Source organism: Pseudopipra pipra, chromosome 15 (genome assembly GCF_036250125.1).
Source record: "Pseudopipra pipra isolate bDixPip1 chromosome 15, bDixPip1.hap1, whole genome shotgun sequence".
In the NCBI taxonomy this organism is placed as follows: domain Eukaryota; kingdom Metazoa; phylum Chordata; class Aves; order Passeriformes; family Pipridae; genus Pseudopipra; species Pseudopipra pipra.
The window spans coordinates 6,957,516-6,975,299 of record NC_087563.1 but is presented as its reverse complement, the minus strand read 5'-3'; the positions used below and the strand labels follow the sequence as shown (position 1 = coordinate 6,975,299).

General features: G+C 42.5%; 1 protein-coding gene across 4 annotated transcripts; it reads left to right on the top strand.

The window, feature by feature from the left end:
- The first annotated feature begins 924 nt into the window (after window positions 1–924).
- Window positions 925–12,742, top strand: REEP2 (receptor accessory protein 2). 4 transcript variants are annotated; one of them, XM_064671625.1, is made up of 9 exons: window positions 1,008–1,119; window positions 1,363–1,435; window positions 6,279–6,355; window positions 7,474–7,542; window positions 7,747–7,867; window positions 8,430–8,543; window positions 8,889–9,036; window positions 9,306–9,463; window positions 11,200–12,742. In XM_064671625.1, the coding sequence occupies exons 1-9, from the start codon at window positions 1,088–1,090 to the stop codon at window positions 11,272–11,274; spliced, it is 867 nt and encodes a 288-aa protein (XP_064527695.1). In that variant the 5' UTR covers window positions 1,008–1,087; the 3' UTR covers window positions 11,275–12,742. The 4 variants fall into 4 exon arrangements, with proteins under 4 accessions (XP_064527694.1, XP_064527695.1, XP_064527696.1 ...); XM_064671626.1 differs by lacking the exon at window positions 7,474–7,542; XM_064671627.1 differs by lacking the exons at window positions 7,474–7,542; window positions 7,747–7,867 and adding an exon at window positions 4,326–4,383.
- The last annotated feature ends 5,042 nt before the right edge of the window (window positions 12,743–17,784 follow it).

The window sequence follows — 17,784 nt, the reverse complement described above, 5'->3', positions numbered from 1 at the left end:
ATGCATTCATGAGAAAATTCTTCCCTAGGAGCTCTTTGTTTTTGCTCTCTTTGGGCTCATTCCTTTTCATAAAGGCTGTTTGGCAAGTAATGACACTTTGCCGTAGTGCCTTGCTTCAGCGTTTGGTTTTTTTGGTTAGCTGAAGAAACACAGTAGATCTCTAGCATTTTTTTTCCCTTTTAAATTAAAACACCACTTATGTAATGGTCATTTCAGTGTAATTCACAGATCTATGTACTGAGCCTAATCAATCCTTGACTGTAATGTTCATCCAGGCTCCCCGGGGGCCCAGTAATGAACTCTGGCACTGACTGAGGAGGAGGATTCTCCTAACAGTATTCCTAACAGTATTCCTTGGTGAGCTGTTAAAATACAACAATTTCCGGGACTCCAGTATGCTTAACCATACACATTCCCACCCTGCACCAAGCATATTCCCCACAGACACACACTGTTCAGCCTTGTTTGTGTAGTCAACTAAGTAATCCTCGGCATCTCAATTGAAATTTCGAGGAAGAGCATCTAGCAACACTGAATTTACCCTGGAAACTACAAGTAACAGCATCTGGCAACACTGAATTTACCCTGGAAACTACAAGTAACAGCCTTCATCCTTCTGGTTTGATAACGCAAACATCAGTATCGGCAAGTCAAGTTTTGGTTTGCATCTGATTCTGGGTGACACTGGGAGCCGTGGGACTCTAAAACGCTTTTAACCCTTAACTCCGCTGTTTGCAGCATTTAACAGCTGCTGCCCCGACCTCCCTGGAGGAGGCCACTGCATGGAAAATGGCTTCTTCTGCCTGTTCCTCCTCTGCCTTCCCAAGTGCCCGCGATCTCAAGCCAGCGATTTTCCCCTGTAATTCTCCTCTGCCACCGTCCCTGCCGGGGGCTGCGGGTGTGCCCCCGGCCCGGGCACCGCGTCCCCCGCAGCGGCGGATGCTCGGGGCGCTGCGGCCTCTCCCTGCGCCGCTCGGCTCCTCCCTCCGAGCACCGGGGCGGGGCTGCGCCTGCTGCAGGAACCTGCCCTGGAAGAGCCTCCTCCCGCCGCCGCCGCCGCTCCCGAGCCGCGCCCGGCGCCGCCGCCATGGTCTCCTGGATCATCTCCCGCCTCGTGGTGTGAGTGCGGGCGGGGGGCGAGCGCGGCCCTGCCCCGCCGGGGCCCCCCGGGACCGGGGGTGGGTGGGGGGCGGCGGGGGCGGCTGCGGCGGGGAGGGCGCTGAGCCCCGCCCGGCCCGGCCCGGCCCCGCGCCCGGAGCGGCTCCTCCCGGCTCGTCCCGGCTCGTCCCGGCTCGTCCCGGGGCAGCGCCGGCCCGGGGGGGCGGGCGGGGCGGGGCGCTGAGCGGTCCGTTCTGCCCGCAGGCTCATCTTCGGCACCCTCTACCCCGCGTACTCGTCCTACAAGGCCGTGAAGACGAAAAACGTGAAGGAATATGTGAGTACGGGCTCGCCGTGCCGGCGCAGCGCCCGCCCCGTCCCCCGCAAAGCCCCCCCGGGTGACCCCGCTGGGCTCGGCTCAGCCCCGGCCCCGCTCGGCTCAGCTCGGCTCAGCCCCGGCCCCGGCCGGCTCCGGAGAAGCTGCCGAGGAAAGGGCGCTCACTAAAATGGGAGGTTCCAAACCATAAACCTGGGCTGCTTTTTCTCAGGAGATGCTGAGTGAGGAAGGGAAAGCGGGGCAAACGCTGCAGTCTGGAAGCATATGAAAGTCCAGGACAAGTTCTTTCTTGTAACTTTATCCTTACTCTGTGTCCTTTACAGCTTTTTCAGTGCTACTTTAGTCTTCTTCCAAAGGGCTGAGTAATCTTGCTTGGTTTGTGGCTTCCTGTCAACTTTGGTTGTGATCAGTGTTTTCTGTTGGTCAAGATTTCATCCTCTTTCCCTCCTGGAATCGTTTCCCCATCTCTGTCTACACCATCGTTACAATTACCATATTTTAAACACCAAGAGTTTTCTTGTGATGTGTTGTGTCATCCTCTTACAGAAGGGGTGTTCTAAGGTGATCAGCAGAGACAAGAGCTATTTGTCTTATGGGTGGGATGAGTTTCCGTTCATCTAGACTGAGGAATAACGTGAAGAAGAAGTACCATGAGTGATTAGGATAGAATTTGTCAGTATTGCTTTGTGGTACAGTCCGAGACTTCATCCAGCAGTCTCTGTTTGCTCCTTACAGAATGACATGTCAGCAATAAATATTGCAGGATATAGCCCTGTTTTGGCTCACGCTGCTCCAGCCCTCTGGAATTGACTAGACCTTTCCTGGGCATTGGCTTAAAATTCAGCCCAGAGGTTTTTAAGTAGATATGGATTGAGCTGAGAATCTCACTCACAGTGGGCACCTTTACAAACTACAGCCTCTGGCTCAGGTGTTTGGCTTTGGATTTTGTTTTAATATTGGTCTCAGCAAAGAAGTTGAAATGTGAATGTTCTGGAGGCATTGATACCTGATAAATTGTATTTAGAGTATTAGAGACACAGTATTAGAGATACAGTCAGTAATATGATGAGCCTTACTAAACTTTGAAGTTTATTAGTAGTAGCATTAGAAAGGGGAAACAAAGAAACTCAATGAATAATCATGTGATCCTATGACTTCATAGTTACCTTTGAGGTTACATATTAAGTACTATCCTATTACTATTGTCTTCTCTGGCATTCCTCACTTCCTTCCAGTTGCCAGTGACCTTCATTTGTTGCGTGAAATGTGTATTTTTTACCCAGAATTTTATTCTGGCTCACAGGTGTCTGTAACAGAATGATTGCATTCCAGTTACAGAATCTGAACTTGAAGACAGACTCAGATTTCAGAGTTTTAAATCATTTTATTAAGAACTTGATGGGGAAAAAACCCCTCAAACCCTCATTTTTTTAAAAGCAACTGGCATTCTTTACAGTAAAACCCTGCTTATTTTCTGTGAGTAGGTGCTGTTGAGGTACATAAATGCTTTAATTCTTTGCAGAATGTAAATGTTGTCTTGATCTGATTTTCTTTTGGTAAGTGTTACCTAAGCAGCTCCAAGACTGCCTGAATCTGATAGTGAAAAATCATAGCATCACAGAATGGTTTGGGTTGGAAGGGACCTTAAAGCTCATCTGTTCCAAACCCCTACATCAGAAATAGGCATTTAGATGTTGTTGCCATCTGCCTTATTCACTTACCTTTGAAGGGCTCCTTCCTTCTGAACATAAGTGGAAAGATGGGGGAAAAACATTTATGTTAAGTGTGGGAAAAGGGGCCGCTGTCTGTTCAAACTGTTCTTCATGTGAAAAGTCAGCAGACAACTTGAATGCTGTGCAGCCCATTTTCAAAGCCAGCTGTTCCCATGTACGGCTGCTTGCTCATAGTGCTTGAGAACCAAAGTGTTGCAGGGTTTGGTGGTGGAGAAAGGTCTCACAGGGGTGTCTGTGCTGTAGTGGGGTATTGAAGCTCGAGTTGGCACAGACCAAGCTGCCACCAGCAGTCCTTCAGTGCAAACTTAGTGTTCTCCACCACCATGGTATGAATTTATGCTAAGTCCTTGAGCAGTTGTGGCAAACTGCTTCTTGTACCTCAGATTTTTTTTTTTTTTCAGCTTTGGTCAAATGTACGTTGGAATTGTGCTTTTGCATTTGCTGAATTTATTTAGGTTCTTGGTGCAGGTGGGGGAGACAGTGTATATGCAGTTAGCTGAAGTTAGTGACCATCAGCTTGAACAGCAGACTTGACTCTTTTTAGTGGCTTAAAGTTTAAGCTTCGGTTTTGGAAGGTCTTTGTCATAAGAAAAAATTCATGTTTCTTCCCCTGTGCTTTTTGCTCTTCTAGTTTCTGGTCATCTGCACTTCAGGGACTTCTAGAACTAGAAGTTGGATCCTTCTAGTTTATTTAAGGGCTGTATTTCTTTTTGTCTTTGGCTATAGAGCATAGGGTGAACAGGAGGAGACAGAAGGCAAGAGACCTGTGTCCAGTATCAAAGATATACACATGAAGTTTATTTAAACAGTACAAAGCAATGTTTTCTGTTCTCAGTGCATCATCTAATACTCCAGAGCATTCTGTTAGCAGAGTGAAAAAGTCTAATGAGCACTGAGCTTATGGTTTCATCTGGCTGCCTACAGTGACCCCTCCTGAGTGACATCAGCTAATTTATGTAACCACAGTAGTTTTCACTAAGAAAAAGCAGATGCTGTAAGTTCACTGCTTTGTATTTAATCAAATTTAGAGACAAAATATCAACTGGAGATCAATCAGGATCCTTTTCTGAATTCTTTAATCACCTCATACCTAATCTCTTGGATGGAAAAGTGTCTCCTGCACAGTTTGTCATCTTATTATTCACAACCTTTTCCAGATCTTTCATGAAGATGAGCACCACAGATCTCAGCACTGGTTCCTGTGGGATTCCACTGGTAACTTTCCTCATTGTGAAAAGTGGCCATTTATTTTTATCCTTTGTTTCCTCTCTTTTAACCAACTGTTAATCCTCAAGAGTCCCTTCCTTTTTATCCTTGACAATTTCGTTTTCTTTAAGTGTTTATTTAGACCTGTTAGAAACTATTTAGAAACTCCATACACCCTGCCTGTAAGGGAAGCACTACAGCAAGAGTTTATGGAAACCTAAGGATTCTGCTACAATTGTGAATTTATTTTAAAAAAACCCAAACATATTCCTTATTTTGTTACATATATATTATATCTGCTAATTGCTTTTATTATTATTAATATTGCCTTCATTTTGCCTAATGCTGATGTAAGGTTTACTGGTATGTGGCTTCTCTGAAATCTCTCACCCTTTGGGATCCCTTTTTTCAAGCTTTGGTTTATCCTTATTCACACAATTTTTCAAACAAGAGCTGATTTATGTTGCTGTGCTGAAGAATTAACCATTCATTTCGTAGAGTTGCTTTAGATCAACTGAATGACACCTGGTCCTGTCCAAACTGATGATACAAGGGGAAAAAAAGGCAGGAGAGAGCCATACAGTACAAGTTTTGTTACTTTGTGTTGTGGAAAAAAAAAATCACCATAAAGTGGAAACAATTTGGATTACTAACCACTGTCTTCTAACCCATCCACTATGTTAGAGGGGCTGGAGGCAGATTGATTTTATTTTTTTGAGAAAGTTTTGCAGGGTTCTTTCAAGAACAAATAATGGAATTTTCCAACACATGCAAGTTTTGGGGAATACCTGCTTTTATATAATTTGCTGTAACAAAGATTGTCAACATGTCATTATTACATGAACGTGACTGTTCATGTAATTTTAATATAGGATTAATGTGTGGATTTGATATGAGGAATTTCCCTGATTCGGTTTGGTTCTTCTTTCCCATTCTTGATGACATTAAGAGTGTTAAATTGCTTTTAGTAAAGGTGTCCTTTACATTTATCCACTACTCACATTTATTTCTAATTCTCAACAGCAGAGAAAACTGACAATTTCTCTTACGAGAGAGCAGTTTCTATAATTCAGCTGATTCTTCCTTAGGAATAATTGGCCTGTAACAGAGAAACCTGTTACTAGAACAGGTGTTTGTTAGGAGGGAATTATTTTATGCTTTGAAAGAAACACTGCTCCAGATAAGGGCGTGAGGAAAGAGGGAGACAGACAATAGGCATATGCAGATGTGCCATAATAGCACAAAGTACTTTTTATATATAGATAAACAAGAAAACAATAATATATAGATAAACAATCAAAACCTTAAACAAGAAGATGAGGTTGATGGGGCATGTTCTTTGCTCTTTTACCTTTCTCAGTGAGCCTTTATCTACAAAGAAAGAATTGCTTGTATAATTTCTGGGAGTAGTGATTAAGGCAAAGAATTAATAATGGGTTAGAGCAAAATAATATATTTGTTGGTTTGTTGTTTTTCTTCTTTTTCCCAAGGAAAAACCTTTACATCAGGAAAATATAGGGCTCCAGTTGAAACTTAAACTTTTACATATATGTGTGTGTATATATATATTTATTACAATATTCATGATATATAAAAGAGTGTAACTTCTTAAAGTGAACTGATTAGTCTTTCTGGCTCATTTGGGACCTTAACACTGTTGCATCATAATGTTGTTCATCAGTGTATCTGTATGCATTTATCTTTTTAAAGCACATTAATCCTACATGCTTTCCCAGACTATAATGTACCATTTAGTATATGACCCTCTCCATTACTGATTGTATATCCTCCTTCTTATTGAACTCATCTTAATGTGTGGAGTTGATGAGTCATTTATGCTGAGAAGACATGTCACTTTTTTCCTGGGTCTGATGGATGTCTGTTGAGTGACTGCTCTTTTGCAGGTGAAGTGGATGATGTACTGGATCGTGTTTGCCTTTTTCACCACTGCAGAAACACTCACAGACATTGTTCTCTCTTGGTGAGTTCCTTGTTGGGATCTTTTTCTGTTGTTGGGGTGGTGGTTTTGTTTTGTTTTGTTTTGTTGGGTTTTTTTAAGGAGAGAGAAGTGCTAGGATGCAATGAATAAACTGTCTCTCCTTTAGGAGTTTTCAATCCCTATGAAGAGTCAGCAGATTTGTAGTTATTGTGGATAGTAGCTGCTGCCTTAGCTGTTTCATCTCCTATCCTTGCAAAGTTAGGGTAAATGCACCGTATCTGTAAGAGGATCTTTATCCATTCATAACATGAAAGATTTTTGAGATGCTGTTAATGTGAACTGGTAAAGTTTGAAAAATGGTGGTCTGAAAGACACTCCAAAAAAAAAAAAGATGGTAGAAGGAAGGGACCTGTTTTGCTTTGACAGCTTGTTGTGTGGAGGAACAGATCACATGCACGAGCGGATTGCATGAAGCAGGTTCCTGCTCCTTTCAGTGCTCTGTGTCATGCTTGGCAATATGGAGGCCTCCAAAAATGACAAATAATTGTTACAGAGCTTCAGCTGAACCTTTGGAACGGGATGCCTTCAGTTTCTTCATTGCTTCAGTGTTTGGGCTTTGCATAGACATCTGAAACAATATTAGTCAAGAGTTTCATCTTTTAAACAATCATGAAATGGCTACTCTTGCCTTACAGAAGTGCTCAGCAGTTTTGCTTCTTCCTGCGTAAACTCTGAAAAGCAGACAAAGATCTAAAAAGTACAAGAGATTTATCTTGTTCACATACTTAAAATGAACCTCTGAAAACAGAAGCTTCTTATACTAGTAGAGTCAGTAGAGGGTTTGCATTCACTTGTTTCAATGTCTGCTGTTGTATCTTCCCAGAGAGTTTTCTGGGTAAGGGTTACAGATAAAAGACTTACATCGTGCCTGCTCTTTTTCATTTACTCTGTCTCTTGTGTCTTATCTGAGGAATACCTGCAGGAAGTTTCAGAAACAGCTATCAGCCTTAGCAGGAACATGACATTATTGAGATATGTAGTTGAAAATTTTGGAAAATGAGAAGGGAAGCTAATGTAATATTAACATCCACTGGATACTCTCTGAACAAACTTCAGAATGATGAGAGTAGCTATCAGATTGTAATTTGGTGTGTTTGCAGGGCTGAGAGATGCCCTGTTTATGGAGTTTTCATGGCTATGGATGAAAGACTAAATGAGACTCGAAGAAGGTATGTCCTAGGATTCTAAAGAGGGTTCTGCTTTTCTGACCTGATTAATCAATTCTCTTGTTTCTGAGCCTTTATCTTGCCTGCACTCTTTCTGCCTATGCTGCTCTCTACCAGTTATCTCCATCTGTCTCTGTGCTGATCTTGATTCCAGTTCTCCATCTTTCTCTCTCTCCTTCTTTTTTTTTTCTTTCCTCTTTCTCTCAGGTTTCCCTTTTATTTCGAGCTGAAAATCGCATTTGTGATTTGGCTGCTCTCCCCTTACACCAAGGGCTCCAGTGTCCTCTACAGGAAGTTTGTGCACCCAACGCTCTCCAATAAGGAGAAGGTACTTGCTTGTTGTTAGAAGATACTGACCTGTCTGGGAGCTGACTGACCTCTGATTCAGTTAGGCCACAATAAGAACTGAAATGTGTGAATCATGCTTGTGCTGACACTAGTGGATGTAGAGTGGTTCTGTCTCTGACAACGATGTCATACTGCAGCTTACTGGAGATTGTAATGTAGCCAGTAGTTTGCCTAAAGCTTAGCAAGCATGTTTGGCTAACCCAGTGTCATGAGCTCTTACAGTCACTGTCAGTAGTTAAGCTTTTTGAATCGTGATAGGAGCAGCATGTTCTGTAGCCCATCTGTTTTTCCACTGTCAGTGTAAGCGACTGCTTTGTTTCGGTTGTGATAATTCGGAAATAACTTATGTAATTAAAAGTTGCATTTACAAGCTTTCTGTAAGTGGCAGAGAAACTCCTGTTATGTGATCCATAACAGCTGATGGTGGTAGCCTGGGAAAAAAGCGTCCAGCTGAGCTTTGCAGTTTTAAGGGTGTTGATGGGGAGACTTTGATCATGTTTATAACGAGGAGCTGAATGCCATGTTCCACATTGCCTTCCTAGGAGATTGATGAATACATTACTCAGGCTTGTGACAAGAGCTATGAAACCATGATGCGAGTTGGCAAGAGGGGGTTAAACCTTGCTGCCAATGCAGCAGTTACTGCAGCTGCAAAGGTAATCCAACACCTTCTGTAACATTCTGGAATTCCTGAATGGTTTAGTGTTGTGTGCTGTGTTAGGGATACTCCCACTTGTTTGGCACCAGTCTACTTTTCCTTTCCTCCACTTTGCCTTGCAGTTAATCCCATCTTTTGACTTAGAAAAAGAGGAGGGGGAGTGGAGTGGGTTTTGCTTTAACCACTTCATTGTTGGGCTTGGGAGCATACTTTTCCCTTCTCGTTTTTTTTTCAGAGTGCCCTAGTGGGGAATAGGGCACCTTTCCTCCTCTTCTGAATGAGTGATCCCACGAGACATGATCTTGGTGAGGAGCCCTTCACCCTAATTTTTGTGTCCCCTTAGGGCCAGGGAGTTTTGTCTGAGAAGCTTCGAAGTTTCAGCATGCAGGACCTGACTCTGATCCGGGATGAGGACACCGTGCACATGCGAAGCCGTGATCCACAGCTGCATTCCTCTGGTGGGAGTCTACTGGAAACCATCGAGGACTCAGGTACAGAGCCCTGCTGGGCATTGTATGGTGAGCCAGGAGGGGTTCCCTGCACTTGCCATGCCTTGGGTCTCAGGAGTACAGGATTGCTGCTGTCTGGGAGAAGATGCATTGCCTCCCATAGAGCCTGCCCTTTACCGTGCATCTCTGTACTTTTGGATTACAAAAGTAATCCAGAAGATTACTTTGAGATTGTTGGCATTTCCCTTCCACGTGGTCCTTCAGGATGGGTCATTTTAGGCTTTGCTAAAACTTTCTCTCTTGTTCCTTAGCTTCCTGTTACTCCTCAGGAGAGGAGAGCAGTGTGGCACATAGGTCTAATGGAACCCCATCAGAGCCTAGAACAGACCCATCAGATGAAGATGCAGGAGACAAACTTCCTAAACGTACCCAGAGTCTCAAAGCTCCTAAAAAGGTGACGAAAACTGAGGTGAGCTGGTGTATAGATTATTTCCAGCACAGACATTGATTTGTGAGCTTTGTTGGAGGACTCTAGCTTGACAGGCTCAGTACATTTAAAAGCTTTATATGTAAAATTTGTTGGACTGTCTTTGCTAGTTGAATCAGAGGACTCATCTGCTTGCCATACTGTCTTTAGCTTTTGCATTTTTAGCATGCCTGGAAGCCTCTGTCATAAGCCAGGACCCAGCTTCTCTTTTATTTGGGTTTTGTGTTGAAGGGTGGAGCATTAAATATTTTTAACGTCTTGTTGACTGTATCCTCACTCCTGTCTGTTACAGTCTGATGGTGTAATGGTACTGTGGCATTTATTCTGTGCCCTCCTAGGCCTCCCTCAACTTCACAGAGTAGATCTGGGGAAATCACACCACTCCCCACCTGCCCCACTCCTCCTCTCCCCCCAGTTGTCCCCAAGAGTCATTTAAACTTAGCAGTCTTTTTATCCAGCTGTCGGTGTGTTTTATAGAATATGCTTTTTGAGGCGCTGCTTTCCAGGCTTTGGCTCAAACATTTCTTATGGTTTGGTTTGTATATGATAAAAATGGCTCTCCCTTTTTGTGAAGTAGCTTGATTCAACTTGGTCTACTAATTTTATTATTTTTATCTAAGATAAAGAGTGCTGTATAACTGGCTCACATTGTTGAGCTATTCAGGCTAAATATTAAATAATTTGGAGGAAGGTAATTGCTTAGAGCATCGTTTTAGGTCATGCTGTTAACCTGATTTTGCAGTGTACAGGACACCTTTGGATGTGCTTAAGTACTCTTTGTAACAGAATCACAGAATAATTGAGGTTGGAGGGGATCTCTGAATTCATCTGGTCCAACCCCACTGCTCAAGCAAGGACCAGGTCCAGTTGGCTTTTGATTATCTCCCAGGATGGACATCTTTGTCTAAAGATGCATTTTAAATTACCCGGATCTTTTTCAAGTTCTTATGGCTTGTTTCTGAGGTGACCCCTCTGCTTTTTTCTCTAGCATATTAGACAGGAGCAGGGAAACAAGAGAATCAAAGCTGGATTCCAAGCTTCCTAGTGAGGAATTTTTAAAGTGAAACTGTGAAAAGACAAAACCAACTCTTTTATGCTGTTTATTGTGAATACAGAAATACTGATAAAGCCCTTTGTGGGCATATTGGTTTTTATGCTCAGACTGTTGGATCTCTGGTTCAGATGTAGGATTTGTAGGAGGCCTTTGACTGAGACCTCTGAGTTGCCTGCCAGGGCTGAATGCATCATAGCTGAAAAAACGTGCTCTTCTAGCCAATATCCAGAATGACAGACACAGGAGTAAAGCATGCAGGGTAGCTCAAGATGTTTCTACAGCTTTCAGAGAATTGCACTGGTGATGGAAGTCAAGAAGCAGAAAAGTTGCAGCAGTGAAGTGTTACATGAATGTTACCAGTTAGAAATATTGCTGTGTCTGACCTTCTGTTGAGACAACTTCGATTTTATTACTGTAGTTGTCCTGTTTTAGAATGTCTTCTCCTGTTTGCTGTTTGATGGATGTGTTGAGTGATTTGTTTAATAAATAACCAAGAAAAAAAAAGAATGTTTAAAAAGCCTTTTGAGACAACAGAAGACATGAACAGGGTCATCTTGTTGTAGTTGTTTTGTTCTATTTCCACTCCTCATTCTTTCACCTTTCTGTCAGACATTTAGATGTTAAAGTAAACTAGTCTAAGATGCCTCTTTTTCTTTCTCCCCAGCTTCCAGTAAGGAGTGTAAAAGCCCGGCCCAAGAAGAAAGCTGCTGGCTCTCTTGCCTCTGGGGAGTCATCCTAAGGCGACCTCCCCCTCCCCAGCACCTGTCTCTGTCCCGGGATTTTCGCTTTTGAGGGGAAACTCTCCAAAGGAAGGGAGCTGAGATTCTTGTACATAACAGATACTGCTTTGTAGAGCTCATTCCAAGGCAAGGGGGAGGCTGGGATTCAGAAAATGGAGTAGAGGATACACATCCTCAGGAATTTTCTCCTTTTCATCCCTCTGTTGGAGGGAATGCTGATATGTCTGTACATAGCCAGTTGCTTTGGAATTCCCACTGTATAACCCTAGTTGAGAATCTTTGCTGCAAGAACTGACTAGGGTTTGAGACATCCATTGCACAGAAACTGGAAAAATACTAGACACTGGAGTTCCACAGGGGTGGGTGGCTCCCAAAAATGTCTTATCTTGCTCTGGGTATCCTTCTGCAGCTGTGTGTTGTTAAGAAGTGCCCACCATGAGTCATATTCCGTAAGAATGGACCGTACCTGACATGTCCATCCCCTCTGAGAAGGTGACTGAAATGATGTATGCTGGGTGCTTTTGAACATAAAGGACTAGCTCATGGGAGGAAAATGCTAGAGTCCCATTACTCGTCCTGGAAGATGAAGAGATTGGGTTTTATTTTATTTTTTCTGGGAGGTGAAGGGAGATAATTGAAAAACTGAGTAATGAAGAAAATGTGCTGTTACCATGCACATTGTATGATGGAGTAGATACAGGTATCTCTAAGAGTTAACTGTTGAGAAGGAAAGTTTGGCATCTGTAAGATTTTGGCTCTTTTTGAAGCTGCTTGAATTTTATTTCAGGTTCTGGTGCCCACCTTGATTCCTGTGGGAGCATCAGAATGAGGCGAGTCCCATGCAGTTCCATGGCAAGGGTACTTGCTTTGCCATTTAGGGGTTGAACTCCATGTCATCCTGATTTTGTTACTGCAGACAAATTCTTTTGTTCTACCAGATGACTGGGGAAAGTCTGTGGGCATACTTGAGAATTTTAGAAGCCCTTACCTCTCAGCTGTAGGAGATTCAATCCTCAGGGCACGAGAACTGATAAACAGTTGATGTATGAATTCTGCTAACTCCAGGATTTCATGTATGGGGGACAAAAAGCAGGGAGTAGGGCACAATGCTGTGATTAATCAGTCCTCTTGCTTGATCCTACTGCAGCCCTTGCACACGTTTTCTGTCAGACCATGTGCCATGTTTATCAGTGTCCTGAGACTTCAGCAATATATAACACTTGGGACAGAAGACTACACTGAATGTAGAATATGTATTGTGGGAGTGAAATTGCAGTGCTGCAGAGAAAAATCACATCATGCCAAGCCATACTAATCTCTTGAACACTGTTGAGGGGAGATCCCCTGCACACTTGCCAACTGAGTCAGTCGGAATTTATGAGATGAGTAAGGTTCCTGTTGCTGAGATCTGTGATTACAGATGTGGTTGTCTGAATGCAAACTTGATGGTCTTAATTTTTACTGAAACTATTCCCAGCTCTAGCTGCAGGTGTTTGTCTGCCCACATCTTTTGCTGTCCAGTTTCTGAAATTACAGTAAATTCACAGAGCCCAGTATTTTGCTGTTGACAAGGTATAGAAGCACTTCTGCAACTAAAGTTCCACAAGTATTTCTGTCCTAGAGGATAGCCCTTCAAAAGTTTATAAAGTTGAAGATCAGGACTGAATTTTTTTCTTGTTTCCCATTGTCTTGGTGGCAAATTGTTTGCTGTTGAATTAACCAGTTATTTTAAACCAACGAAGTTGGTTTTACTTTTATTTATAGCTTTTAAAAGTTGAAATTTTGACAGACCATGTCAGAAACTTGCATCTTGTCAGAAATATTTGTCCCAAGTTATCCACAAGGCCTTATCCAGAAGCCAATAGAAAATCCTTGATTTGGCTTTGAGTTTTGAGTTTCACAAAAAAAAAAAAAAGAAAACAATTATTTTGTTCTTTTTAGTTTATTAGCAAACTTTGTGTTCCTGTCTCACTAGCACATGCAAGTGGATGTCCTTGAAGCAGGAATACTTTCTGTTTCCACAGGAAATTCCTCTCTCCAGACAAGGGATAAAAATCTTCCATTATTATGGGGAAGATTCAGTTGTGAGGAAATGCTGTCCTAGACTTTACTATACTGAGCAAGAGAGAACCATTATTCTCTATATACCAAGTATCTCTATGACCATGTTTCTTGATTTATTTTTTTTTTCTTTAGCTATAATTTTCCATAGCAAATTATTTATGTAAGTCCTTGTGAGGGACTTCATTTGGAAGCCAAGTCCCCCCTTATGTTGATCTTCATGCCCTTTCCTTGTGCCTGTGTTGTGACAGTCTATGATTACTAGGTTTCCATAGGGTGACTTTTCCAGAATGTTCTCCAGAATCAGTTCATTTATAGTGGCTCTTCTGCTTTGAAGCACAGGAAGAATTTTCTGAAGATCGTTTTGGCATTTGGATTTATTTTTGTCTTCCTGAGCTGGGTCCTGTGCTAAGTAGCTTTTACTTAGCGTTGGTGCTTGATGTCATTAGCTCGTGGGTAAGTATGGGTCAGTTTTACTCTGACTTTTGTTTATACAGGGGATTTAAATGACTTTTGGTTGCAGGAGTGAGTCTGGAGTAGAGTCAGGGACTGTTATCTAGTGTGTGATACGAAGCTGATGATGCCAAGCAGCAGAACTTACCCAGAGCAAGAACAATGTCTTAGCATGGATACTATTTTCTTCTAGTACAAATGTGACTGCTAGACTGTGCTTTGCTTGATCAAAGCCTCTGCAGATCTACCACCACCCACGTGACCTCTTAGTGAGTTTCTAGATATAGTCCTGCATTGGATGACACTGTCTTGCATAGAAATTCTCTTGTTAATGAGAACGCTGAATGTGCTGCTTTGATAAAATGCTTTTATCAGCTGCTGTTCAGTGTTTTCAGCAGGAAATGCTGGAATGTAGTTTCTCTTCAGTATCATCTGTGGGCTTCATTGTGCAATTAAGCAAATGGTTAAATCTTCACCTAGCAGTAGAACCTGTTGTGTTCACTAAGTGTTTATAACCTTTTCCTAATATGCCTGGGCACAGAGAGAAATGCAGTAAGAGAAAATGATACCTGAAGGGAGGGGGTGGGGAGGGGGTGGTGTGTGTGTGTGTGTCAAACTTTGTGTGCCTAAAATTATCCTAAAATACCTGTACCATGAGATACAAAGTTGAAGCCATGACCGCCTTTTGAAAAGAAATGTTTTTACCTTCATGCTTTATAGTACTACAAGTCAGTGTTCTGATGTTGGTAAAGAAAATAGTGAAATGTGGTTTCTCGTGTGAGAAACTTAATGATTTGTTGCATAAAAAGGGAAAAATGTTTTCTTGCTTGGCAGTACCCTCCATGGTGGGTAAGAGATATGAAAGTATAGGGGAGACTACTGTCAGGTTTTAAACCTTTACACTTCAGCTAAACATCTTTATTACTTACTGTACTTTCTTGAGTTTCTGATTCTCCAGCTTCAGGTCTCTGAGACTGATTTCTTTTAGACGAGATTAACTTCCTTGGTAGGTAGAGGGTGTATAGAGAGAGGGATGCTGGTGTTCTTAAAATTGCAAAGTTTGTTCTGGGGAAGCTTCCCCTTCCCTCATCTTAGTGAATTGAGTTCCATTCATTGTGTTTTTGCAGTGCTGGGCTTTCCTTTATATATCCCTCTTGGAAGTACGACTCCCTCACAATATACAGCCTTGAAAAGTAAGATTTCTAGAGAACCACAACTTTTCCAGAAATTGTTATTTATTGTTATTCTGTGCCATCTTAATCAGCAGGAAACACAGTGCCTTAGGAGGAAAGTAAGATAACTGTGGAGAACTCTGTTGGTTCTCTGACCTACAGGTAGCATTGTATTAAGGAGGCTCACAAATGAGCTGTGAAGTGTCACTGTATGCTTGGGAGCAGCTGCTGGATTGAGCTGAGTTTTCCTATCTGTCTTCCAAAGTTGCATATAATGCTGGAAAGTGTGGCTTATTCCCTAAGGGAGAAATGCAGGGGGAAAAAAATTGTATTCTTATCCTTCGTTCTAATTGGGACACTGTGTTGTCACGTTACTGCTTGCTGGAGAGGGGCCAAATCACATCTCTGTGGAACTGCTCTGTACCACAGCTTTTCTTGCTCTGTACCACAGCTTTTCTTGCTCTGTACCACAGCTTTTCTTGCTCTGTACCACAGCTTTTCTTGCTCTGTACCACAGCTTTTCTTGCTCTGTACCACAGCTTTTCTTGCTCTGTACCACAGCTTTTCTTGCTCTGTACCACAGCTTTTCTTGCTTTACCCACTAAGAGTTTGTAGTGTGCCACCTGGCTGAAGCATCTCGTGGTGCTGCTTTCTGAGTTTTGTCCTGCAAAGTGAGATATGTGAAAAACCAGCAGAGTATTCTGAAGCTGCATGAGTTCATAGAATCAGAGAGCTGTCATCTGGTACAACCTCCCTGCTCAGTCAAAGCCACCTACAGCCAGTTGCCCAGGAGTTCCTGTGTGCTATCTGTGGTCTGGATCCTACTGAATCTAATGTTTAAGAGCTGACACATGCAGAAATGCATGTGCTGTATGGGAATGTGCTTTAGTGTTACTGAAGAGAAAGGTTTCCTGGTCACCTTTCATCTGGAATTTCGTGCTACTGCAAGGCACTGTAAACATAACTCAGTGTTATGTTCCTTGTAGGTATTGTTAAAAAGCCTGGAGAGACCTTCAGAGGTGTGAACAGTTGGTTTCAACAGTAAGTGGAGACAATGCCCTGAGAGATAGAATTAGAGTGGAAAATGGGCTGTGTGCAGTACAGCTACAGCACAAATACTGCTGACTTTCTGAGCCCCAAGCAACTCTTAAACTTTGCATTCTACAGATTAGAGCCTGATTTCTCTCAGAACACCTCTCTCTCTCTGTGTTGTACCTTTCTGAACTGGGCTTGAGCCACATGGATTGAGATTCCTGAGCCTTTCATCACTTCAGAACAGTAAAGCTTGACTTTTACCTCATCAGGCAGCTGATCTGCAGGGAGGACCAGATGAGTATCAAGTATCTCTCATCACTTTGTAATAGATGTGTTATGCTGGAGAAGCACCAGCAGGGAGCTCCAGAGGATACATTCATCTGGGAAATTATACCCTCCCCCTGCCAAAGCCTACATTTTTGGGTGAACCAAATGCTGGACTTTGCTATGCTCATACACACAGCTGTATGTAGAACCCCAAAATTCAGTGTATGGATTTCCAGTGCTCTATTTATGATGACAACTGGAATGAAAATAATATGAAGTGAAAAGAAACAGTGAGGGTTTTTTCTGCAACTTTGCAGGTAAATTTAGGTCATTGCTGTTTGTATGCCTAAATTCTTTCCCTAAATCCCTTGCAAGAAAACTTACTTTCTTGCTCTGTTTCTGAGCTTCAACTGTTCTGTGAACTGGTTGTATTTCTTTTGTTTACTTATTAAGCAAAGGACTGCTTCCACTTTGCTGACTGTGGAGACATGGAATATACTGTATTAGATCTGAAATTTAGCCTTTTTCCATTATTTAGTCCTGTGACCTAGATTCAGACATGTACAAGAAGGCCTAGAGCTGGATTCCCAGGTGGAATCACAATGACTGCCAGTAGCAGAGTTTGATGTATTTCCCTTTTCTTGCAGTGGATTCTGGCTGAAATGTGCTCAGTGCAGACCCTTTGGACAAGAGCATTCTGGCTGCGTATTTAGACAAATAATGTTAGAAGTAACATTTGTGGGAATGCTGCAGAAATCAGTGAACACCAAAGGAGCAAAAGCTGAAGTCTTCTGTGATATATAACTGTACCTATCTTTGCATTTCCACTGCTGCCATAAATTTTTTAGTGACTTACATAGATAGGGAATTCAGTCGTGTTCTTTGCAGCAGGTTTGGGAGGAACATCAGTCTGGATGGCAAGCACATAAAATTTTATATCACACGTTTTTATCACAAGTAATGCTTAGTAACTTACCAAACAGAAAGGAAGTTGAAAATTTATGGTGACTAAAAAATGTAGAGACATTATCCCGGTCGTCAGAGCTGATATTGAATACAAACCTTCTGTGTTCGTGCTGCTGCCTTATCTGGGAAAGCACTGAGTTGAGGGACTCCTCACCTTTGACTCCCCTGTTAGATCATTTCTCAAACGTTGTGAATGTCACGTAGAGATAAATGAATTTTTTATTTTGACGTTGAATTCACGTCTAAATTCAGCTATGGTGAGCTATGTATGGGCCAGTGTTGGCTGAATGACAGCCTGGTAAGACAGTGGAGGGGCTGGGGCAGATGTAGCCAGGTAAAGATGACTCAAGGATGTTCCTGGAAGTGCAGAAATTAGAGGGTTGTTTTGACTCAGTGTTTTCATGTCGGAGCTCCTGTTAGCACGGTGCTGATCTAAAGGCACAAGGAGGGTTGTGAATTTCTTTTTGTCCACTAGAGGGTATAAGCATAGCATAAAATCACTGAAAATGGGAGAGCAGAGACTTATCTGATAACAGTTCAGTTATGACAGGTCGA